Source organism: Triplophysa dalaica, chromosome 13, assembly GCF_015846415.1.
Source record: "Triplophysa dalaica isolate WHDGS20190420 chromosome 13, ASM1584641v1, whole genome shotgun sequence".
Lineage (NCBI taxonomy): Eukaryota > Metazoa > Chordata > Actinopteri > Cypriniformes > Nemacheilidae > Triplophysa > Triplophysa dalaica.
The window spans coordinates 8,384,552-8,411,898 of record NC_079554.1 but is presented as its reverse complement, the minus strand read 5'-3'; the positions used below and the strand labels follow the sequence as shown (position 1 = coordinate 8,411,898).

At 39.5% G+C, this 27,347-nt stretch overlaps 1 protein-coding gene and 1 pseudogene across 1 annotated transcript; one reads left to right on the top strand and one right to left on the bottom strand.

Annotated features, from left to right (window-relative positions):
• The first annotated feature begins 2,426 nt into the window (after positions 1 to 2,426).
• Positions 2,427 to 27,347, top strand: part of LOC130434581 (meprin A subunit beta-like) — a 64,145-nt pseudogene continuing 39,224 nt past the window's right edge.
• On the bottom strand, positions 13,522 to 16,375 carry LOC130434171 (regucalcin-like). The gene is given in 7 exon segments (XM_056764160.1): positions 13,522 to 14,075; positions 14,155 to 14,281; positions 14,283 to 14,310; positions 14,473 to 14,529; positions 14,532 to 14,603; positions 14,751 to 15,343; positions 15,801 to 16,375. Coding segments are annotated over 6 exon segments (417 nt in total). The 5' UTR covers positions 14,842 to 15,343; positions 15,801 to 16,375; the 3' UTR covers positions 13,522 to 14,033.

Below are 27,347 nucleotides of genomic sequence, written 5' to 3'. Positions count from 1 at the left end.
TAGGTGATGCCATGTGAAACCTGATTTAAACCTGGTCTAAACGGTGAGAACAACGCGAGAACAATGTATAAAAGATGGAGTCAGATATGTATTGGTCAGACATCTTCAGATGAACTCAGTATGTCTCACTTTGACTTGTTCGAACAAATTCAAGATTTAAACCCTTGAAACTTGGCTTCTTGGTCTTCGTGATTCCTCACAACATTTGATGATCAATTTCGCCACAACAACTGCACCTTCCTAGCTGGCCTCCGTTACATACGGTATATATCAGTTCAAAAGTTACTGCAAGTGTTATGTGAAAAAACTGTGTGTGAAAAATAAGCTTTCTTCAAGGCACTCCCTAAGAAATTCATTTTAGCATATTAACGCATGTAAATCGGAATGGAATATAAAAAATGAACGTGAAGTGTTATCTCGTGTTGGAACCAGTCTCTTCATATGTATGTTCTGTTAAAAAAATATAGGCCATATTCACATATAAGTTAATGGAAGCTACTTCAAGAGTTAAGTGACAAAGCCAGAATGCAAAATAAACCTGTTTTTAAGGCACTCACCAAGCAAATGTGGTCAGAGATCAGCCAGTGTGCTTGAACCTAAAGATAAGCTTCATTTACCAGCTAAAAACACAAGTATGAAACAGCGCCATCTAGTGGTGAAGGGCGATAAAGGGAAAATTAAAATGAAGCGATATTGTATCAGATTATCGGTTACTTTATGGGAAAGTAAAAGCCAGTGTTAAAAGAGATTAAACTACTTCTTGAATTGTTTAATAACACATTGTTAAAAGTGCTGCTCAAACAAATCTCAACGAATGTTGTTTGGCGTCATATAAACAGACTGTAAAAATGCCAGCATTATATAATTATCCATTTAATAGGGGTGATGAAAATATCTTCCTATTTCGTATCAAATTGCTTTAGTGATTTCTGTAAAATATATTGTAAGAACTCTACATGATGACATAAAAATGCGACTTCTGATTGGTGCCAACTCAGTAGTTTGCCCAGACTTGAAAACATTTAACAGATCCATATGGAAGATAGTTGGTCAAGGTACGAAACATCCAGACTTCCATTTTCATCGTCTTTTGCATAAATTGCTATAATTTGTTAAGTTTTGGGGTTAGTAGCCTAGGGTAATTGTTTGACAATTTTTTTCCAAAGCAGCTTTACAGAGGCAAACAGGAAAAACATAAAAAGGAAAATACAGAACAGTGCGTGGTATTTATAGAACGAGCAAGATCATTCTAATAAATAATATCTAATTAATAAATAAATAAATCCAGTCTCCCGTTGATCAAACACTGCCCTGCTGTGGCGAGGAACCCAAACTCCAATGATTGATTAATGGAGAAACCAGGCTCAGCAGGGAGGGCCAGATCCACTCTGACGTGTCATAGCTGCACTCAGGGACCCCGACCAAAAGCCACCGAGCAAATATCCACGAGGAAGAAGGAGAGCCCACTCTCCGAAAACCGTACAGGTTCAACCGGGTCCCACTCCACGATCGACACCAGAAACAGAGGAACAACCAGGGAAAATAGCAATGGCATGTTGTAACTTTGTTCCTCTGTTGTCCGACATCGACCACAAAACAAGGCCAAACTGGACCCACGCAGCCCCAGCAAATGAATCCCCCCAACCACAACCAACGAGCCCCCCCACAAACACCCACCCAGGAACCTCCAATCAGGGCCACTGAATGCAGCTATAACTTCAAACTGCTGACATTTGATGTAAGTTTAGCACTAAACACCAAGTATTGTAACTTCAGCATTAATGTGACAAGTAGTCTTCTTTGCTCTTGGTTGGGGATGTAGTGGTCTGAGCTGGGATGTTCAGATGGTTGTATTTTTCTTGGGTGGTGGTGGAATCACCTTAGATGGAGCTGGGATGGTCAGTCAGTCTGCAGCTGTAGCTGGCCTAATCTCTAGTTGGGGATGGGCATATGTCAATCATCTGGACCTGGCGAAATTTCTCCCTACCCGGGAGGCGGAGGCAGAAGGAGAATAATTAGCGTAGCTGCTGTTCATTAACTATGCATTAAGTGAAAGCTTGGCTGAAAAGATGTGTCTTTAATCTAGATTTAAATTGGGAGAGTGTGTCTGACCCTCGAATAGTATTAGGAAGGCTATTCCAGAGTTTAGGTGCTACGTATGAGAAAGCTCGACCCCCTTTGGTGGATTTAGTTATTCTAGATGTCATCAAAAGTCCATCAAAAGAGTTTTGAGATCTTAGAGAGCGTGATGGGTTGTTCTGTGATAAAAGCTCAGTTAAGTAAGTAGGGGCTAAACCGCTTAAGGCTTTGTAAGTAATTAAGTTTACCCGCAACTTAATTAAGGGGACGTCAAGCCGCAACGTCATGCCCATCCCCTTTCAACTGCTTCTGTTGCCACTACTCCCCCTGTTCCTGCTCGAAGGGCCATGTCTCAACCGGCACATACCATCACAACCATACAACGTGCAACTGTTATTGCTGTCCCAGCACCTCCAGCTTCACCAGCACCACTATACCAAACCCTGGATGATGAGTTTGATGACTGGTGTGTCCTATCTAAAGAAATAATTTAGTACGATATGGTTTGGTTTGAATGACTGGTTTGACAATGTACTGTTTAATTCACAGTCTGCTTCAAACTGAGATCAATGAAATAGAAATGAGGCAGCAGGAGCAAATACAGGGGTACTGTAACTATTGTGTCACCAGGACTTGGTCTTGTATGACTAAAACAGCATATAGGAGACGTTGCACTAATGTGTTTCCCCTAAAGGGATTTTGAATAAATTGATAATTCTTCATTTACTTTGTTGATTTTATTTATTTTTTCAGCTCTACTCTGAGAACATTGGTGTGCCCTTACTGTCAGATGGGTGGGCTGGATGCTAAGGAACTGCGGGATCACTGCAATGCCCAACATGCCTATGACAGCACACGTGTGGTGAGTCAGGATCAAATGTCAGTCCAATATCTTGTGTGTCGACTGACACTTCAGCTCATTAATGCACAATAATCCACTGATGTCTATCTTCTTAAACATTTCTCAAAATAGAATGTTCAATTATCATAAAGTGTTTGACATCTTTGTGGCCCCATACACTCATAGCACTCACTTTTTTGCTCTCTGGCACCCTTTAGGTTTGTCCTGTGTGTGTTGTTTTGCATCATGGTGAGGCCATCTTAACCTGCGACACATTGAGGATATAACTGTAAGTTATAAAACATACAAATCAGACCCTGACAGTTTTTTAACTATAATACTCTATTTTTTCTGATTGAAAGAACATCCACCAGAATGATGAAGTCAACTTTCAGTGTGCCCTCATGGAGTCATATAATGAAAACATCCCGATGTAACCATCATTTTAAAAAGTGAAGTAAGCATGGTTTTGGTGTATTGATTGATATTTGACATTAGGGACATATTTTGAATTGTCAATAGTGAGGGTGGCCACTAGATTCTCTTATTTCTAGATAACTTTTACTTTAATTGATGCAGTATGATGTCATAAATATATTTTTCAATGTTTTGGAGCACACTGGTTAGATAGATATAAACGTTTTCATCCTTAAAGCCTTTCGTTTTGATTTCATGGGGATGTTAATCAACAAGAATCTTAATCAGAACCAAGCGTTTAATTGTTTGAGTAACCGATTGTTTTTACTGAGTCTTGTCAAACTTTATAAATATCTGATGTATCTCAGCATTTGATTTATTTTACCTAAAGTTTAATCATCTCCATCATCCTTGGATGATGCATTTGCACTATTTAGCACATGCACTTTAGATCATAGATTCTGATGATTTATCCAACCTACAGTCATGGAAGATGTTTTGGAAACCAATACTGCCTGTCGTGATTCTGCCTCATCATGTCTTGTCTTTCTTGGTCTTGGGGCAGAATCATAGCAGGACCCCTTGTTTCATGTGGAGAACGGCTTTTGGCGCTATTGGCCTTCCATACGCTTTCTCCAGGTCTTGTCTCTGTTCCCGCCCTTTCGTCTCCTTAGTAACATTGTTAAGTGTTTCATGACCCACACGTGTTATTGTTAATTATCCTGTGTTAGTTCACCTTTAAACAGTCCTCATGTCTATTGTCCTGTGCCAGTTCATTTTGTGACATATCTCTGATGAGAGTATTGTTTATGCCTGTGATCTTTACCAAGAGTCAAGTAAGTCAAGTCAAGTCCAGTCAGTGTAGTTATTTGTCCAGTGTTGTATTCATCTAGTCTAGTTAGTCTGTGTTCCTGTTGTCTACTTGATTATTCCCTTTGTCATTATTGTTTCACCCCCTCGTGCGCCTTTGTTTTGTGTTTGTTTTGTCTGTTGTCCAACACTGCCTGCAATTGGGTTCTTCCTCACAATTCACGACAACTGCCATATTTGACTATGCACAAAAATCCTTAGAAAATCTTTTTGCCAATTAGGCTTTTCTGATACAAATCTGAAGTTGAAATTATTTTTAAGATAAAGGCTTTGTTATATTAAATACAGAAATGTATTTTACTGCACAAAAAATATGCAAAAACATGCAATGCTTAAAAGGTTAAATTACAAAAGCCATTTTGTAATAAATAGAAGCTGTGATTGAAAAGATTAAAATAACTGCCCCATGTTTTTTTTTTCAAAAACTGTATATGTAATGTATTTTAACTTCTGTAATAAATGTTTGAATGCTATGTTTTAATGTGTACAAGATCTACCTTTTTAACTTGCATTTATATTTGCAAGTCTGCGTCGAGCTCGCAGCATTCTCAAGGACTCCTCTCACCCCGCTCATAGACTATTTACTCTCCTGCCTTCCGGCAGGCGCTTCAGGTGCCTCCGGACAAGAACCAGCAGACTAGGAAACAGCTTTTTTCCCAGAGCTGTTTCATTATTGAACTCTGTCCCCCACTGATTCCACTACCCCTCATAACTTTAACTGTAATGCTGCTATTACATTGCTTACATTGCACTACAGGGCTGCCATGCATGACTGAACTGTACACACCAGTACTTCATGTATCTGCTCTATCGGACTGTTTACACACACATAGCATCATTTGCACTCTAAACTGCTCACTTGCACACCAGGAATATTACACTGAATGCTCATTTGCACTAATGGACTACTCTTATAACTGCATTACCTCATCTACTGCACTGTAACTTTCATAACTGCATTACCTCATCTACTGCACTGTAACTTCAATAACTGCACTGTAACTCATCTATTGCATTACTGCATCTATTGCATAACTAACTGCATCTACTCATCTATTGCACTATAACTTCAATAACTGCATCTACTCATCTACTGCACTGTAAATTCAATAACTGCATTAACTCATCTACTGCACTGTAACTTCAATAACTGGATTAACTCATCTACTACACTGTGACCTTAATAACCGCATTAACGCATCTACTGCACTGTAACTTCAATAACTGCATTAACTCATCTACTGCACTGTAACTTCAATAACTGCATTAACTCATCTACTGCACTGTAACTTCAATAACTGCATTAACTCATCTACTGCACTGTAACTTCAATAACTGGATTAACTCATCTACTACACTGTGACCTTAATAACCGCATTAACGCATCTACTGCACTGTAACTTCAATAACTGCATTAACTCATCTACTGCACTGTAACTTCAATAACTGCACTAACTCATCTACTGCACTGTAAATGTATAACTGCATCTACTCATGTATTGCACTATAACTTCAATAACTGCATTAACTCATGTACTGCAATGTACCTTTAATAAACGCATCAACTCATCTACTGCACTGTAACTTTAATAGCTAATGTCTGTAACTAATGCACACTCAAGTCACTTGCACTATTGTATAGTCTATATTGTTATCTGTTCATAACCACCTGTACATTAATGTTCACAGTACATATCCTTCTGTTTATATTGTTCATAGTACATACCGACTGTCATCTGTATTTATTCACACTGTATATCCTGCACTTGCTAATTGCACTTCTGGTTAGACCTAAACTACATTTCGTTACACTGTACAAGGCGGGACAAGAGCCGTGAGGGAATGACGCGAGCCCGGTGACGCTGCATGTTGCACCGGTCTCGCATCTCTCACGGAGGAGATCTGAAGCTTAAAAGGATGCGCAACAGGAGTGTAGCAAGATTCCAAATAAGAAGGAGCTGGGAACCAGCAAACATTTAACAACTCTTAAAAAAATAAACAAAAGAAAAATAAACAGCTGACAGCTCCCTCACTGTCGAATGCCGCCCACACAATCATAATAAACCTAACGTAAAGTCCAGGCCTGGTCCTCTCTCGTCGCCCCTCCATAACACCCTGAAGGCATGACACCAGAGGTAGAATTTGAAACAGATGAGAGGAGTACCTGGGATCCCTAGCATTGATAAGGTTCCTAGCAGGATCGGATGATTCACTGTACTTCAGTGTCGGTCATTGCATAGAAAGAGGAGAATTTGATGTTGGATGTGAGGATTGTGTGTTTGGAGGTTAGTGAGGTTGAAAATAGTTTGCTGATGAATGATTCTTAGCTGTTAAAGAGGAAGTGGGTGGAGGGAAGAGAGGAGAGTTGAACGTTTCGAATAACTGCTGTGTGTTAGATGCATTACTTACCTTGGTGGTATAGAAAGATATTAAAAGTGGAGCAAACACAAGCAGTTTCTGCCAATCTCATAATTAATCTCTATTTAGTTTGATCACAAATATTTAAGACAGATAAAGCATCCGGTTATTTCTGAAAACAGTCGATCTCCTGGAGGAGTGCAGTGCAGTGGGAGCATACACTGGTTGACGCGTGGGTGTGCCCTTTCTCTCGTTCTCGCTGGTTGAAATGTGGGCGTGGTTGTCCAGGAGAATTGTCCAAAAAGGGACCAAGAATCCTTTTATCAGTGTAAAGAAGTATGCATGAAATAGCTTGTTTGTTACCCCACCTTTAAGCTGTGTTAACCCTCAAGTGCTGTTAATTACAACTGCACAAATTTGCTGTTAGTGGATAAATTTGGGCACTTTGTGATTCCATTGATATTCGACATTAATGTCAGAACACTATTTTTTTGTTTGTTTGTTTAATGATAAAACTTTTAAGATATGCCTTTATTTAGTGATTTGACATCATTAACTCCATTCATTTGAATGTACAATAACCATTTTGACTGAAAAAAATCTAAGTTCTAGATTTGATCTCAAATAAAAATTGTGGAATTACAAAAAAACATAAAGGTTGGTAAAACTGTGCAAAGATGCCAAAATATGCTTACAAACAAATTTGACCATCCCATTAGATAGAAAGAAAGTGGGAATAATAATTTGAAGAGTTTGGTTCCAAAATGAGATAACTCATGTTTTTTATTGTGCATTCCAATAATATCAATCAAACTGCAGTTAATAATAAATAATAAAAACATGTTAACATAAAAAAAACAGTTATCTCTAGTTGTAACCAAATTCTTCATTTATTTGTAAATGACAATAAAACAAATAATAAAACAACAAACATCAAGTTTCTAAAAGATCAAGTGTCTCTGCATGCTATAGTAAACCTCTTTGCCAATGTTCAGCTACAAAATGAATTGTATCGTTTACTGTCACAGAGGTAGTAGTAGTAATATTTTGTCTGAAAGCATCAACAAATCTTGCAGCGGGACTTAGTGGGACTCACATTAAAGTGTGTGAGCGTGCGTGCATGTGTGTGTGCGATATTTTGAAGTGCTGGTAACCATTTAGCTTTCTTTCTCACAGGGCACAGCCTCTATCCGGCTAACCATGTGCTTATTTACAGATGAACTGTGTTCATATTTATTTATTGCATAACATTGACAGGTTTTGGAAACTTTCTTTTATTTTTACTCTATTATTCATGTGTTGGCTGCCACACAATGAATTGAATGTGCCATTTCTCCCTACCGCTCACAGCATCGTGACTGAGAGAGAAAAACCCTGTGCTGGGAAACTGATACATAATTTTTTACGATGCATAGATTGTGAAGTTTCGAAATTAATTTGGAATTGTTGTTTGGATTAATTTCAAATGCACTGAAAATCTTCAGTGTTGCATTTGTCCTTTCTTTAACAATAGCACATTAAATTTGGAATTGTACATTTGAGTACTTATATCTTTGTTCATTTGATGCTACAAAATAAATTGACGTTTGCATTCTCATTATCACTGAAGGAAACAGCCAAGCATTGCTGTCAAATGAGATTGTGAATGTTTCAGTGTTTCTAGAGGAGCAGATCATCTAACACAACCTGGACGACTACCCTAATGGGTCTTCTTTACTGTGTTGACTTATATACAATCCCAAGAGACTTAAGTACACAATCGCGGAGATACAAAAAGTTTTCAAGGGTATTGGCAGTGTCAGTTGTTCTGAAAATGTTTATGGATTGCGCAATAGGTTGCTTCAAGACAAAGTGTAATGGCAAAATACTGCTTTTCTTGGTAGAGTTGAAATTAGCCAATTTGTACTAATGTTTTTTTTCTGTCTACATTGTTAGCTACATTGTTCGAACACTAAACTAAAATATGTCTCATATGTTACAGAAGTTTTTTATGTATTTGTTCTTAAAATGTTAAGGGCAGTAAGCTTTGTCCATAAGCCATTTTTATGTAGTACTGTTCTACCTGTTGAATGAAATTAACATTCCAAGTAAGGTGAACTATTCTTGGATAAAGTGACCTGGCTGATTTAAAAAGATAAGTTAATTCAACAAACTACTTACATTAACTAGTGTTTACAACTAATAACTAGAAGTGTATGCAAACAGATACTTAGTTTGAACAACTTAATATCACTAAACATTGTTGGTCTTACTTATCTTGGGTTCTTTTAACTCCGAATCAAAATTCCACAAACAAAATATGAAGTTAAAAAGACTTGATTCTAAGTTCAAAGGTTTTTTGTTTGCATTAACTCAATATTTTAAGAATAAAATTATTTTAAGTTGAATTAACTTTTTTGTTTTTACAGTTAACTGTTATTACAAGTAATAACATAATGACAGTGTAATAAATCTTGCCATATCAGGTGCTGGTTACTCTTTATCAGTGCAAACCAAGCTATTCTGTTCTATAAATTGGTCAGTACACAAAGGTCCACTGAACTTCGGAGATGAAAAGAGACTAATGGTGACATGGCCTATCTTCAGACAGTTCTCATTCTGTGTTTTTGTGCTACAAGCCTGTGTTTGGTGAGTTTTGAATGAAGTAATTTCGTTCTCCATTATTTTCCATCTACTGCAAAGAAGATTTGTGTCATTTCATGGAATCAATGCTGAATGTGGTTTATTTGGTATTTCTGATTTATTTAATAGTATTGAGCAATGTTCATGCTTAAATATTTGCCAACAAGATAATAAGAATAAAGTTTTGCTTCATATTGGTTCATATTGACAGTTTAATTTAGAAGTTGCTTTTTATTCTTTTTTTGCGTAATAATAATATCGTCTACTTTAACACTAATTATTTGCCTTTTTTACAGCCAACATCCTCTCTCTCAGGTGGAAATTTACATTTAGTTATATTTACTTCTTAATACATTGTTCTACACCATTTGCACAATGCACCGAAGTGGAGGGTTTTATTCAGTATATTTTCTGAATTTTTTCTAAATTACAGGCAACACAGAAATTGATGTTGATAATGGGAAAGACAACGACATCTTTGACATAAATAAAGGTTTGTGCAAACATCAATGTGTTAAATCTGCAGTATTATTGTTTTAAACTACTGATGTTACACTTCTGGTACTGGTGTCATGTTCAACAGAGACAGGCCTTCATTTGGTGGAGGGAGATATAGTGATTGATGAGGTCAGTGCTTTATTTCATTCTGCTTTACATGTTATAATAAAGAACACTTCTATCATCACACAAATATAAAAAATATATTTCAGGGCAATATGTGAATCCTAAATAATGTTTGTTTTGTTGGTTATTCATGTTGGGTTTGTGGTTTTCAGACACAAAGCAAAAATGCTATTTTTTATATCGCTGGCCTACCACCGTGCCGTACTTCTTGGATAAGTCCCTAGGTGAATCTCAACAACAACAGAATAAATCAGGATAAATTTACATTCACATGTTCCTGACTAGCCTCTCCTTATATTTTGCTCACTCCTTGTCTTTCTGTAAATTTAAACAGAGATTAATGCCAAAGGTGTGATCCTGAAAGCATTTGAACAATACAGACTCAAGACGTGTATTGACTTCAAGGAGTGGAGCGGAGAACCAAACTACATTTCTGTATATAAAGGCAGTGGGTGAGAAAACCAACCCAACAGACACATGATATTTTCAATTTTATGTAACCATCATGTTGTAACTAACCCAATATGCTTTAAGACTATTCAACACACATTTTTGTGGAAAAACTGATACTGAACACTTTCTACAGTAATACCAACAATTTCACTTTTGCAACTGTTAAACAATTTTTTGTGAGTTTAAGATCTTTTTTGTCTTATTTGAGATTTTTTTACATATTTTTCAAATACAGTAAAAAAAGTTGATGTAAAGAAATAGACTGCACTTTTACAAGTCAAGTGTAAATTAACATGAAAACATTCACTTTTACTTCATTTACAAAACATTTTCTGGGACCCCAGCTGCCAAATATTACCATTTTGTAAGGATTTCTTTTCCGTGTACTTTTGCATTTTCTGTCACTTATTGTTTTGCTCATTTTTCTTAAGTCTTCTATATTTAAAGGGAAGGTTAACCACAATGATTTCATCATTTACTCATTTACATATCTGTCGTCAACAACTGAGGTACTTATTGACCTGCACTTGTTTTGTGTCCATACAATAGATGGCAATGTGTACCGCCCATTCTTCAAAATATCTTCTTTTGTGTCACGCTAAAGAAAAAAGTCATAAAGGCTTGAAATGACAAAAGGTAAACTGATCCATGTTGCACTGTGCTGAATATCAGTGTTTTTCAGAAATGTGACATCCAGATTGTAATTCTGTTCCATCAGATGTCATTCTTCGATTGGGAACCGACAAGTTGGAAAGCAGGAATTGTCAATTGGTGCAAACTGTAATTATGGTAACTGTGGAGCATGAGTTTCTTCATGGTTTGGGTTTCTGGCATGAGCAATCCAGATACGACACAGATGATTATGTTGTCATAATGTGGGATCAGATTGAAGAAGGTAATAATTCTGTCTTTTAACTTCAGAATGTTAATTAAACCAATCTATAGCTTAATCTTTTTCTATAATAATGTTTCACAATATAACTTTCAATATTGTCTGTCTGTTACATAGGTCACGCACACAACTTTAAGATGCACAGTGACATGGTGTCAACCTCACTTGGTGTGGCGTACGACTACAATTCTGTTTTGCACTACAGTAAGACATCCTTCAACAAAGACAAAGAGCCAACAATCGTCACAAAGATACCAGAATTCATGGATGGAGTTTAGTGACAGTGACCTGCTCAAGCTCAACAGGCTATATAACTGCAATACGTTTATGATTCTAACTCGTATTGTACTTTGTTTGGAGTTTGAGTTCTGCAGATGATTAGCTGATTTTTAAGATAAAACAGTTGAATAATTATCTATAATTAGGGTCAACATCTCCACCCCCCTTAAAACTCTTTTCCTCCAATAATTATTTCAGGTGCTGGCTTAACATTCCTGGACTCATGCCAGTTTGAACAGCCGAACATCTCCAGGGTGAGGGTGGGAATTCCAAGTGGACTCGAGTACAATCGGCAGAGGGCGGTCCAAAAACAGACTTTACCGTTCTGGGGCAATGTCAAGGTATGGATAAAAATCTCCTCTTCCTGGCCTTTATTAATGAGAGTCAGAAGCTCAGTCACGGCCACAGACAGAGCAGTCTTAAACACTTTCATTCTGTAAAGTCATAAAAAACTATTATTTCAGAACTGTTTGAGGACAATATTGGCCGAGGTTACAGTATATGACAGGGAAAGTGAAGGGGATACTGATATACCTGTCTGAGCTGATGTCACCTTCATTCCTCTGAGATGCTGGCTTGCTCTTCTGACTAGATTGATCTGCCAAGGAAGAAATGGTAAAGCTGGTCATATATTATCAAATTATGATACACCACTACATTTGCTACGAATATGGTTACCTCAGAGACTCCAATTCGCCAGCAGAGGGCGTTGTCCCCAGAGTTCTAACTAGACTCTTTTTTCCAGTAACTATAGCACCACTGATTACACCTGCACCTATTGCTAATAATCCAGACTTTGCTTTATATTCCCTGTGGTTGAGTCACATTTGTGCGCAGTCTTGTTTTGCCCCGGTTGACATTTATGAGCGCTTTTGGATTACTTTGTTTGGATCGTGACTTGGACTTAGAACTTTGGCTACCTCCCTAACCCCCACCTGTTCATATACTCCTGAACGTTATCTGCCTGCCCTGACCTTTATATTGTTTAACCCTTTGCTTCCATTAAAACTGCTTATGGATCCTCAAGCTTCTGTGTCCGAGTCCTCGTTACAACATTTCACAGACCTTAGATTTCTTTGACTTTCTGTTTTTCTGTTTTGGCTTTGGAACACATACATCTTTTGCTCTTTCTCCAGAATCTACAATATCAAATTACCCTTAATTCAGATACATAACAGAGCCAGACGTGTATTGTAGTATCGGCTATGCAGGATCGGTTCTGGAAGATTTCACAGGTTACCATTTTAAAAAAAGCAAACTGCACCTCCCTAGGCAGGAATGGGCAGAATTTATGATATATGTATTTTTAACAGTAGCGAACCCTCATGGTCCCCAGGACCATTGGTTATCAAGTAATTTGGTCATCAAATTGTTAGTTATTTATGATTTAATAGGCTGCCGTGCTTCAATTCATTCTGGCTGCCGATGTGAGCTTAATTCGAGACGGGTGATTTTGATTTGTCAGTCTTACATTTGACATATTGTGCATAACAGTTACATCTTATCAGGTAAATGGTAAATTTACTGCATTATTTTCCAAACGTTTAGTTCACTGTAACGCTACCAGTTTAATATTAAGATTTATTTTAATCATAGTTAAATCGCTGGTGAATAACTGTTTACTCTCCGCTAGTGTAGGTTTTTCTTTGCTGGGAGCACTGTCGCTTTTTAAACTGGTGTTCTGTACTATTGTTTGTGTTGGTTTTATGATCAGAATGGGAGGCAGTGTCGGTCATGGGTGTGTGCAACTCGGTCCATTATTCTGTTGAAGAGCACATACACGCGGCACACCGATCATAATGCACATTTGTAAAAATTATTTGTATTGCGTGTTATTTATAGCTGGCATACTGTAGCTTCTAAACGTGATTTGTAATCCATGTTCTAGCTTCGCTAGAAGTCGCAGGCCATGTTCACAATGAACAGAGAGTTTGCTTTTTCAGTACGTGTACATCCAGGTGCTGTTGATTTCATCGGTTAGGTGGTGAAAAGAATACCAACACACCCGTATACAAGAAAATATCTTTATTTGGAGGCGTGCGCTTTCGTGATTAAAGCGCTACAGCCTTTTAAAACATCACTGGGATTCAAACTCATTTAAATACAGCAGATTACCAAAAATGTCAATTTGTGTTTTCTTCACTTTCTAGGGGAATGTTTAAGATTCACACAAACATGAAGTCCACCTTTTCCCCCACGTTTAGATGATCAATAATAAACATGGCAAATGTGGAATCAGGATCAAATCGCTATCAAATCCATCCCTGGAAATCATTCATGAATACTTTTGTTCACAGAGTTGGGTTAATGTAAACAGGATTAGAAAACGTTTACAATTGTTTTACTTTTGTGAGGTCACGTCTAAAAAGTGGATTTGTGAATAATTGCATTTTATATCCACTGATCGGGTCTATCAAATCAGTTTAAGGCAAATATTTTCCTGTGTGTAATACCACGAAACTAAGATTTTCATCCGTCCCACGTTATCCTGCATTAATGCGATGGTTGCACGGTTACAACGGTGGTCAAATAATCAATGCTGATTCATCAGAAAAAATGGTAACGTATCAACAAACATCATCGCTGTCTTCTTGGTTTTTATCCAGTACACGAGAACGATGGAACTCCCACACCCGTGAGCTGCGGTGAGAATAAAGGATGTTATGTGTCAGTCATGATGTCAACCCGTGATGTCACCTTACAGTATGTGTTATGTCACCTTAAATAGGCAGCCAGCCGAAGGCTGTATGGCCAGTGAATCTCCATCCATGTCTTTAAACGGCCTGTTGGTGACGTACAGATCAGCGTGATCTTTTCCACCAGCACAACACGAGTTGGTCTTCTCCTATCAGTTTAACCGTCTGCAGTCGGGTGCCTGAAAGAAGTCCGTTAACTTTACGTATTGGCCAAAAGTCATTTCGATAAAGACGGCCGCTATAAAGCCGTTACTCCAATAAATGGTCTTAAAATGCAATTTTAGTGGGGTTCATTTTCCTCCGGCAACACAAATGGCAAAGGGATTGAGAAACTCACACACCTGTTTGTGGGTCAATGCGCAAATCTCTTCCTCCATGGTAGCAGGCGACCCACTGACACCCTCTGGGTCCATACACATACCGTCTGGTATGTCTTCATCGGGCTCTGTCCAGGAAACCCCTCTGTGGTCAACTTAATTAAACGCACACACACACACGCACACACACACACACAAACACACCCTGAAAAATAAATACAGTACGGACATCCAGTCTGGCTGTGGATGTGGTGAAAGAAGCGGTGATCCAGTGACCCGTCCAAAGTGTTGGAGATGTCCACCTGGTCTGAGTGATGAAGAACGGTCAGGATAAAGTGTGTACAGAGACCCCTGTTTCCTCTCCATCACGGCCGGCGGGAGTTCCATTCCCATGGTAAACGGACAGGCTGGGGGTAACGTGGGTATAATAAAATGAACTGCAATACATTACACTTTTACATCACTATACACTTAGCATACAGCAAAACCTAATGCACTGTTCTAGTGTAGAGTCTCCCACATAAATGGTACTTTTTTCGAGTATATACCTGCAAAGTACCTCCCTGCTTATCTACTTGCCATCACTGAAGCGAGCGTTGGGTTGGGTTTTTTGTCCAGCTGGGCAGCTGTTGTAATGGAGTGCATGACCTGTTGAACAACCGCAAAGCGCATTCCCCCCGAGATGACGTAACCGCCTGCTTTTCGCAACAAAGAGCCTACAGGTTTCTCTGGGACAGTAAAAACACACAACGCCCTTCTCACAGGCGCTTGGATCTCATAAAATACTGACAAACTTTCTGATGCCTCACCTGTAGTGATACTCTCCTCACGACCAGACGGGACTCTCGCCGAATTCATTCTTTCCTGGGGGGTGTTCTCAGGGATGCGGGAATGTCTTGAAAAAACGAGTGTGCATTAGAAGTGTGTTTATCAAACAGTTACACAACAGATTTATATTAGGTTAACTGTCCCTTTCCATTTTGAGCACATACCAGACATGGACTTTTAAAGGTTGTAAACGCTCGGGAGATCTTGTCAAAAAGAGAAAGTTAAAGGAATAAAGACACTGACAAATAAAGTGTTTGTGTATGGTGTATTGTGTTTTATTTTCATTGATCTACCACCACGTATAAACAGACGTTGAAAGCCACACAGTTTACCGTGAATGATTTATTTCATCATTTTTCTTAGACAAGTGAATTGACTCGGTCACCATTCACAATAAGCACACATTTGTGCCTAATCTTATCCTTAATAATACAAGCCCAAAAACGGCTCCGTTATTGTATCGTCGGCACATTGCTGACGTTATTGCGAACAGAATCACACGTGTGATGACGGGTCTTACTTACAACCCCTCCTAGCCTCGAAACCGCCATCGGTCCGGCGAGGGAGAGACGAGCTCGCAGCCTCTGCGTGCACACACAGCTCTCCCTCTAACAGCTGGCCTCCGTTACACGAGAAATGACAGATTTTTCATCTACAGCGGTGTTTTGTGGTCAAAAGTGACCGCGGTTCGAACTGTGATGTTGTTTAGCCATTTCAACGTCGTGCATGGCGCTCTGTCTTCTTCTTCTTCGCAGATAGGTTGTAGCTAGAAGGGATGCAGCTACGGCCGGAAGTGGTGCAATATCTCGCCATAGAATTCCAATAAATTACATTAGCTAACCCCTACGCCTACCCAAACCCTAAACCTAACTTTACAATAATACAAAATATAAATCAACTGTTTTTAGAGTGACGCAAATTATACGGTTTTGAAGTGCGCGTGCCCAGTGGAGGTGGCTGTATCCCGTCTATTATGTAGAGAAACAAATATGTACAGCACTGAAATATGTAACGTGTTGATAGCGTTAGTCTATGAACATTTGACACTACGACCTGTACAAATAAAAACAAATGATTGCTTCCATTGTGTTACGTCTGATCTTTGACCTTACGTCCGTCCAGTACGTTAGGTGACGTGACGTGACGTGAAGTGACGTGCTTCGGCTCGTTGCCGTTGTATCAGAGTTGGCTTTAAAGCCTTACGTGTGAATCCATTTGTGTGTGAGGGCTTCCAACGACATCAACTGGTCATAAGACAAACACAACACGGTGTATTTACAACGATCAATCTATACTTTGTTAAAGCACTGCTTGGTCTGCAGTTGGAGCGTTGCCATTGGCTGTTGGTTTGAATAATTAATGAGGGAGGTCTGTCACAGTCGTTCTTTAACGATTTTCGTCTATAAATATCATTGTGTTTCGAGTAGCGTTTTGAACAATAGTGTGTATGATAAGGGCTCTGTCGGGATCGTGTTCACAACGATAGACGTTCATTGAAGTTCGCCCCCTACCGTCGTCGAAAGTAGCAGTGCCGATGGGAGGTATAAATAGCAGGCGCACGAGCTGTTGGATCGGCTGGGCCAGAGAGCGTCGCCTCGGCCAAGCCAACATGCTACTAGAGTCGCTAGCTGAGTGGCGCGCTATTGCACCTCTGACCCAGCCCCTGGTGCCGTCGGTACGCCGATGGGCATCAGGTTTTGCTTCTTGCAAGTGTATAAAAGTCACAGGTTATTGTTTAACCTATACTTTATTTAACCTGTTCAACGGCAAGAAGTGAAGCCGTCCCACCGGAAGTAAGTCGAGTCCCCTGCTGTAGTCATTTATATAAGAAAACTCAGCAATATAAAGGAACTCGGCAATAATCTTAGAAAAAACGCCACGCAGTGTGTAAACCTCTCTCTCTGACCCACCAACCGAGACGCTCTTGAGGCTGCGGTCTTTCGCCTCCTCGTTAGAGTTTCCGCCCGTCTCCCGTCCGGACCGACGTCGGTTCGAGGCCCGCGCAGAACAGGTTACGTACACAGCTTGTGTTTTGGAACAAAACGTAGGAACATATGAAGAGATTGGTATTAAAATGAGTTATCACATCAAGTTTTTTTTTTCTATGTTCCGATTAATATCAATCAAACTGTAGTTGGTTTGTTTTGATTTAAGCCATATGACTTCAAGAAATAAGAGAATCTGGTTTACCGAATGAGCATTGAGGAGGAGAGCCCTACTCATAAAATGTCCTTCTCGTGCATTTCTTTCTTCTCTATTTCCTCAGAATATTTGTCATTCTTATTGCTCCTTTATTGCCTTTCTTCCCGTGCCTTGCTTAATTTCCGTTTATTTACATCAATCAGTGCCTTAATGCAGTATACAAACAAAGAGTTTGGTTCCAAAATGAGATAACTCGGTTCTTTAAAACATTTCTAAAATCGTGTTTGTCATGATGTTTTGGGTGTTTTTTATTGAACTACATTTAAAGTTTCTAAATATATGACATTATGTTCTTATATAAAGCATACATTTAAGATAGTTATAGAGGTTCATGTACCTCTCTGATTTGAACAAAGGCAATAGGCCTCATAGGACGGGCACCAAGCAGATATGGACCTGACATCTGCTTAGCATCAAACACACACACATGCTTTTGAAGACACTAGTTGGTACCAGTCACAGACGAACACAGTATACGCTATTGTATTGATTTAAGCACATGTTTACCCTTTAAATACACTCAACACTATGCCAGATGTAGTAAATGACAACATGCTTTTCTTTTTAAGATGGATGTATGTGCATTTCTTTTTTAAGCTTTTAAAAGGTTTTGCCACAGTTAAATACTGATATATGGAGCTTGACATGTAACTGTGGAAGGTCAGAAAAGGATGGACTTACAAAAGTAGGTGATGCCATGTAAAACGTGATTTAAACCTGGTCTAAACGGTAAGAACAACGTGAGAACAATGTATAAAAGATAGATTCAGATATGCACTGGTCAGACATCTTCAGATGATCTCAGTATATCTCACTTTGACTTGTTCGAACAAATTCAAGATTTAAACCCTTGAAACTTTGCTTCTTGGTCTTCGTGATTTCGCTCCAACATTTGATGATCGATTTCGCCACACCAACTGCGCCTCCCTTCACTAGCTGGCCTCCGTTACATACGGTATATATTAGTTCAAGAGAGTTACTGCAAGATTTAAGTGAAAAACTGTGTATGAAAAATAAGCTTTCTTCAAGGCACTCCCTAAGAAATTCAGTTTAGCACATTAACGCATGTGAATCGGAATGCACAATAAAAAATGAATGTGACGTGTTGGAACCAGTCTCTTCGTATGTATATTCTGTTAAAAAAACATAGGCTATATTCACATGTTAGTTAATGGAAGCTACTTCAAGATTTAAGTGACAAAGCCAGAATGCAAAATAAACCTGTTTTTTAAGGCACTCCCCAAGCAAATGTGGTCTGAGATCAGCCAGTGTGCTTGAACCGAAAGATAAGCTTCATTCACCAGGTAAACAAGTATGAAACAGCGCCATCTAGTGGTGAAGGGCGGTAAAGGGAAAATGAAATGAAGCGAAATTGTATCAGATTATTGGTCAGTTTACGTGGAAGTAAAAGGCAGTGTAAAAAGAGATTTAAACGATTTACTGCGTCGTTTAATAACACCTTGTTAAAAGTGCTGCGCAAACAAATGTCATTGAATGTTGTTAGGCGTCACACAAAGAGACTGTAAAAATGTCACCATAATTATTAGAATGATTGACGCGTTGACGACCTCCAGCGGTAGAGGTCACCTGGTTGTAAAAGTCACCCGTTTGTTCCAATAAAAAGTCAAAATGAAGTTATCTTGAGGCAATTGAAGAAAGTGAGGATTCAGTAAACCTTTTCGGATGACCCCCAACATGTGTTGCATCTGTGAAAGAGTAAAACGGTCATACTGTAGCTTCTAAACGTGATTTGTAATCCATGTTCTAGCTTCGCTAGAAGTCGCAGGCCATGTTCACAATGAACAGAGAGTTTGCTTTTTCAGTACGTGTACATCCAGGTGCTATTGATTTCATCGATTAGGTGGTGAAAAGAATACCAACACACCCGTATACAAGAAAATATCTTTATTTGGAGGCGTGCGCTTTCGTTATTAAAGCGCTACGGCCTATGATTACGTCCCTGGGATTCAAACTCATTAAATACAGCAGATAACCAAAAATGTCAATCCAGCGTTTTCTTCACTTTCTAGGGGAATGTTGAAGATTCACACAAACATGAAGTCCACCTTTTCCCCCAAATCCGGTGTCACAGAGCATCTTTAAAATCATAGATAGGTTTTCAAATCAACACGCATCCCCGTTATAATGCGCATTCCTTGTACTATCGTGCACGGTTCGCGTTCTTTCAAACGTTCGTTTGTTTAAAATAGGACTACCTATTTTATTTAGATTTCACGAAGCCATCCGTCACATCATTTATGAACCTTTTATGTCTCAACCCTGGGACGTGACTTCCACTTTTTCTTTTCCAAAACTGCTAATGGGAAGTCTCAGCCTGCATTAAGAAGATCTTTTTAATTTAAAAATAGGTCTCATTTTGATTTTAACAAGACATCAACAATGGAAAACAGCATCTGTAGTAAGCCATCGTTGTCATTGCATTATTAAACCATATAACAGTGACTGATGGGCTCACTTCGACACCTCTGTTTGCCAGCAGCACGTTGAGATCATCAATAATAAACATGGCAAATGTGGAATCAGGATCGCTTTAAAATCCATCCCTGGAAATCATTCATGAATACTTTTGTTCACAGAGTTGGGTTAATGTATGCAGGATTAGAAAACGTTTACAATTGTTTTACTTTAGTGAGGTCACGTCTAAAAAGTGGATTTGTGAATAGTTGCATTTTATATGCACTGATCAGGTCTATCAAATCCATTTAAGGCAAATATTTTCCTGTGTGTAACACCACGAAACAAAGATTTTCATCCGTCCTACGTTATCCTGCATTAATGCGACGGTGGTAATTCCAACGTTGGTTAAATAATCAATGCCGTGTAGCGATTTTAGCTGCATGTTAAAATAAGGATGAGTTTAACTCACCAAAATAAGATTCTCCACCAGATCTATCAAGATCAAATACATGAAATGAGTTATTTAAAACGTCAATTTCAGTCAAGGAATTAGTTTAGCTCAAAGGAAAATACGTATAATAATCGTCATTACACATACATATTTTACAATTCTAATTAGCAGTATAGTGATATAAATCCTATATGTATTCGTCCAGCAAAAGGCATTGATGATTTATACACTAACGTTATCTCATGACCATAAGTAACGTGACTTTACCAAACAGAATTAAGAGCAATGGTAGCATAGATCGAAACACAGTTTAAGTGACCAGTTTGTGAGCGTGAACACAGAGAACACATCACAGATGCCTTTATGGTTTTTATTAAACTCTACTCTACATGGTAAACATAATGACAACAAACAAATACATGAAACACAACCGCGCTGGGAAGCTCAGAGAGAGAGGGAGAGTGAGAATGAGAGAGTGAGAGGGCATGGCCGCGAGGCAGGTAAAACATGTCTGAAAACAAATAAATTCATCTTTAACAAAGAGGCACGCTCTTAACGCAGCTACTCTATATTAAGAGACGGATACTTGCAATCTCGGTGTTGGACCAATATCCGTATGCGCGTGGATGGAAATCTTGAATGGATTCAGAATGCAGTCCTGTTGAAACGATGAGTTTAGGTTCTGAGTCCGAAGTTCCATGGCCCCCAGGGGGGAGGCCCAAGCTGGGGTGTCCGTTAGATTGACAACACGAGGAAACAATACGGACAACAACTAATAAGCAGTGAAGCAAGTTTTACTCTGTTCATCATGTGCATAGTGTATGGACTTTTGATCATCACTTGTATGTTTTGCGATCGCGGGCTCGTGTGAGCAGTGGAGCGGGCATAACTCCTGGTGCTGTATATGGGGGGGCTCTGTCATCTCGCGAAAACAATGTATAAAACAACTTTGCATGCCATAGTTTACACAGGACTGGCGGGAAATGTGCATTAATACTTTTTCTTTCTTCATGTTATGTGGTTTACTTTGATAGGTGAACTGTCTTTCCCGTGTCCCAGCGCGACATCCGACGGGTTTTCCCAAATCGCATCACATGTCTAGTCAGTCGAAGACAACGACAGCCAGATCGCTTCGCGAGCATATCCCGCTGAAGGGAAACGGGTGTTTACAAATTGCCCTCATTGTTATCTACCAGAATGACGGGCGGCCTTCAGATTTTTCCGTCACTGGTAAAAAAGCGGGTCAATGACAAAGAACCTTACGGATTACGCGACCTCTGGTTCACACACGTAAAGGAATATTGGTCGCATTCTAGAGCCCTGAGGGTGCATGCAATTTAGGAGACGCTTTAGTGCTGCGATTAAAGGAATATGTCCGCTACAGATGCATCAAAGGAGCGGCATCTGTTTGTGTCATCACAACATTTCGGCCGTATTGTTTCGGTGATAAAAGTCTTTCGGCCGAAAACCGAAAATGCACTTTTGGGCCATTTTCGGCGGCCGAATATTCGGTGCATCCCTAGGTGATAGTGTTTTAAATGCATACCTGCCCTGCACCCAGATGGTCTGCAGGCCAATGGCATGAAAGTGATAAAGGGGCCAAAGAAAGTTCCTTTGTTTCTCATGGCGCTTCATTTGCATGGCACTGACAGTATGGTCAGTTTTCATTAAATACTTAAACTTAGTTATGGACATAGTATGAGGGATGCTATGGTTTTATAACATAGCTCATCATATAGGGAATTCGGAGAGTTGTAGTTACATATGAAACATGCAAGGCATTGAACTGTGAATCATTCCAATGTATGAATACATCAAATGAACCCTAAATCAAAACTTGTATATTCAACAGTTACAGAGTACTTAAAATGGCATGTGGCCAACACACAACCTAGACATTTAGATACATTTACAGAAAAGGATAGTTTAATAAATCAAATAAAGTTCCTATTTGTCAGAGAAGTTCTCTGCTTAGCCTCAGATGTTAAGTAAGAGATGAGACAGAGACTTATCACCAATGCTTTGAAGCTAAGGAGTCTTAAATATCCTACAGAGGAACCAAATGGTCATCACACTCACTGTGAGAGTTCAAAAGACCAAAACCAGACCCATGGAGCCATGCTTGCTATGGTCTTTTGATGATGGTATCTAGAAACCAGGACAAAAGGGAGTGAGGCTTTTCTCTCAATGATCCAGTCACTACAGCTGTTTCATCAGAAAAAATGGTAACGTATCAACAAGCATCATCGCTGTCTTCTTGGTTTTTATCCAGTACACGAGAACGATGGAACTCCCACACCTGTGACTTGCGGTGAGAATAAAGGATGTTATGTGTCAGTCATGATGTCAACCCGTGATGTCACCTTACAGTATGTGTTATGTCAACTTAAATAGGCAGCCAGCCGAAGGGTGTATGGCCAGTGAATTTCCATCCATGTCTTTAAACGGCCTGTTGGTGACGTACAGATCAGCCTGATCCTTTCCACCAGCACAACACGAGGTGGTCTCCTCCTACCAGTTTCACCGTCTGCAGTCGGGTGCCTGAAAGAAGTCCGTTAACTTTAGGTATTGGCCAAAAGTCATATCGATAAAGACGGCCGCTATAAAGCTGTTACTCCAATAAATGGTCACAAAATTCAATTTTAGTGGGGTTCATTTTCCTCCGGCAACACAAATGGCAAAGGGATTGAGAAACTCACACACCTGTTTGTGGGTCAATGCGCAAATCTCTTCCTCCATGGTAGCAGGCGACCCACTGACACCCTCTGGGTCCATACACATACCGTCTGGTATGTCTTCATCGGGCTCTGCCCAGGAAACCCCTCTGCGGTCAGCTTAGATAAACACGCGCGCACACACACAAACACACACACACGCCCTGAAAAATAAATACAGTACGGACATCCAGTCTGGCTGTGGATGTGGTGAAAGAAGCGGTGATCCAGCGACCCGTCCAAAGTGTTGGAGATGTCCACCTGGTCTGAGTGATGAAGAACGGTCAGGATAAAGTGTGTACAGAGACCCCTGTTTCCTCTCCATCACGGCCGGCGGGAGTTCCATTCCCATGGTAAACGGACAGGCTGGGGGTAACGTGGGTATAATAAAATGAACTGCAATACATTACACTTTTACATCACTATACACTTATGTGAGAATCTGGATTTCGTCCTGTCCTCTACAAATATTGCATCTGTGTTTAATACAAAGTTCATGTATCATATGTATTCATTCGTATTCATTCCTATTAATATTAGCTTCTATTCATATTAGATGTGCCTTTCATTCTTGTTGTTTAACCTCGTTGAAAGTTCTATCATGTCATGCTGTCTTATGTTGATATAAGTATCTGTTGTTCTCCATATCAAGGTTCCTAATGATGCCTATGGACGATTGTTCTGTTATTGTAATATTGAATATGTAATCATATCTGATTGTTCAGGAGGAAAGACTAAACAGAAAGTCTGGTGATTTTCCACTGTTTTGGTGGTTTTATATGACACCTCCTTTTCAAACATATAAATATTAGTCCGAAAACAATAAACATTGGACTCTGATTGAACAAGCACTTGTGTCTGTGTCAAACTTTGTCTCCAGGCCTGAAACTCTGTGTGTTCCGTCGACTAGACTCTTCAACCGTAGAATATTGTTTAGATAGGGGACGTAAGAAGTTTACATTCTTTCAGCTGGGGGCTCGTCTGAGGGGAGACTCTTCTCTCATTGAACGAAAGAGAACAAAAGACCTCTGGGGCGCACTGACGATCGGTCACAGACCTACATTAAAAGGGGTAAGTGTTTTTCCATACAGTTCTTTATGACTTACAGAAATCTAACGCTTACCCTGTAGGATTCTTGTGTGTTTAAATTCATGTTAGTGGGAGTTGATTCTCCCATTGTTGACCAGTGAGGCTGGCGACAGTAATTAGTCAAATAATTATTAACGAATATGAATAGGTTTCAATTCATGTTAGTGGGATTCGACTTCCCATTGTTGTGACAGCGAGGCTGGCGACAGTAATTAATAAAATAATTATTAACGCACAAATATGAATGGTATATGCAGTCTTGATCACACTGTAATTTGGGATCGAAGTGTTAGCTTTGAGGTAAAGGCTTTGTTACTCACAAAAAAATAAATAAAAAGAAATAAAATCTGTTTAATGGTTATTCTAAAAGATAACATTCTTACAGTTAAAATTGAAAATATTATTGATATCGCTGTTACTGCATGTATTGAAATATTGGTGTCAGAAAAGGACGGTGAATGTAATATCCACCTCTGAACACAATATAATACATGCAGCACTGTTGAAACTGTTGGTCGATTGAACACGAGGGTTTTGCTTTGTTTTGTCTGTACTGTACTGTCTTATCACCGCCGGGTTTGAAAGTGTAAGATGGAAAATTCTGTTTCGAGGCCACTGCCGGGTGAAACGCCAGTCGCCTGTATGTACAGAAATAATCAGGGATTTTATACAGATCCAGTATGTTAGCAATCTTGCAGGATGGTTGGAGGGAATAAAACCGAAAATGTTATATTCCCTATCCGAGGGAAGGGTCCTTTTCTGATGAGTGTATGTTATTGGCAAAGGGCATGAGACCCAATATGGGATTATCAATACATGTTTAAAGCTTATGCAGTATGGAAAGACATGAAATTGTTGCGTATGCAAATCAAAACTGCCCCTTGCCAAACACAGACTTCTCCCTCTGCACCATCACTGTCGATAAAACCAATAGAGATGAAACCGGAAAAATTAATTGATAAACCTAATGTAACTACAAACCCTCAAAATTCAATGGTTTGGGTAAGAGCTGGAAACACGCTAAATGATAGACCGTTGAGAAAAGTTTGCTCTCCCCACAATATCAATTGAAAATGATAAAATCACAAACAGCGATACGGGGGCAAACCCACATGCGTTGTTTGGGAAACTTTTACAGATGTTGAAATATTTTTGTGTTTAGTCTTTCTTGATAAATTTTTAGAGAGTCAACAGGTCTTATCTTTTGAAACAGGCAGCAAGAGACTCAGCTGCTCAATTTTTTGTACTTTTTAAGAAAACATGGGTTGAAGATTCTAAATTGCCTATGAATAATGATATAAAGCCTCTATTTGTCAATACTCTGTTAAATAACATGAATCATAAACAAGCGCAATTGATCAGAATAACTTGCATGATATGACTTTAGAGAATGCCATGTTTACAGGCTATCTAGGAAAAAGGAACATTGAACTAACAGCTGTAAACCCTAGCCAAAGGAAGAAGTCTGAGGTCATTTGCTTTCATTGCGAAGGAGGGGCCATTACAAACGAGAGTGCAGAGAGTTGCACAAGTTTCGCACACACACACCACAGAGCAGACATGAGAACACGGGTGCTTCATATCCTACTGAGTGGCATTCAAATCAAGCATAGGGATACTCACAGAGAGATGTCGGTTCTAATTTATGTGAGATAACCCTAACATTTTCGAGTAATGTGGAGGCCAATGGTCTTAAACCATTTTTCCACAAATCCACAATTATAGAACAAACCTGTCTACATTAAACAATACCCTTTGTCTAAAGATAAGGAACAAGGCATTCAACATGTGATTGAAAACTTTGTCAAGCAGGGTGTCCTCGAACAAACACACCAATTTATCCTGTTTTGAAAGCGGATGGGAAAACTTGGAGATTAACTCAAGATTTAAGGGCAGTTAATCAGTTAGTTATACCACTCGCACCAATTGTGCCTGATGTTTTGACTGTTATGAATTTAGTGCCACATTCGCACAAGTATTTTACAGTAATTGATTTGTGTGCAGCCTTTTTCTCTGTGCCTGTACACCCAGATACTCAGCCTTTGTTAGCATTTACATTTAGAGGGCAGCAATATTCATGGAAACGCCTTGCTCAGGGCTATGTAGACTCACCCGCTGTCTTTTCTGCAGCAGTGCACAGAACTTTGGCCAAAATGACTGATTTGCCTTCAACAGTGTGTGTGCTTCAGTTTGCAGATGACATACTCGTGTCGGGGGAGACGGAGGAGGACTGTGAAAAAGCATCTATAATTGTTTGCAATGTACTTGCCGAAACAGGTTTTAAAGCCTCGAAAGAGAAACTGCAATGGGTTCAATCCAAGGTAACCTATCTGGGACATGTGTTGATGCAGGGTCTCAGAGCAATATCCACAGATAGGGTCCAGCTGATCAGAAAGGTTGAGTCCCCATGAACAGTACAGGAGCTACAAAGCTTTCTGGGACTAATTAACTATTGTAGACAGTGGATACCTGACTGTGCGATTCACGATAGGCACCTGAGGGGTCTGATAGATCACAAAGCTCCGCCAAACACAGCACTGGAGTGGACTGCGGAAGCAGATGAACATTTCAATGCCTTGAAAGCAGCCATCACAACCGCACCAGCATTGGGCCTGCCGGACTACACCAAGCCTTTTCACTTGCATGTTAGGGAGACAGCGGGGGGGGGGGGGGGGAGGGACGGGGCGCCTTAGGGGTCCTATTGCAACTTCATGGCTCAACATATAGGCCAGTTGCATATCTGTCTAAAAAGTTAGATAACATAGTCACAGGTATGTCAGCATGTCTTCGTGCTGTGGTTGCAGCTGCTCTGATTGTACAGATGGCTGAGAAAACTGTGCTGTCACACCCTTTAATATTATATGCATCCCATCAGGTAGGTGTAATTTTACACAACATGCAAACACAACACATGACAGCGCAACGACGCTCAGGTTACGAGGCTACTCTGCTGGCAACAAAAAATCTTAGCATTCAAACTACAGCAAACATTAATCCTGCTTTGCTGGGTATTTTGGGTATGGTAGACATGGCAGATTTTAATGTTGAACATGATTGCATCTTTGAACTGACCACCTCTTACTCTTCTAGGTTCGATCTGTTGGAATCGCCCCTAGAGGGGGGAGAACACATTTATGTTGATGGTTCTTGTTCAAAGCCATCTGACGGGGTCTACCTCTGTGGCTATGCTGTGGTTT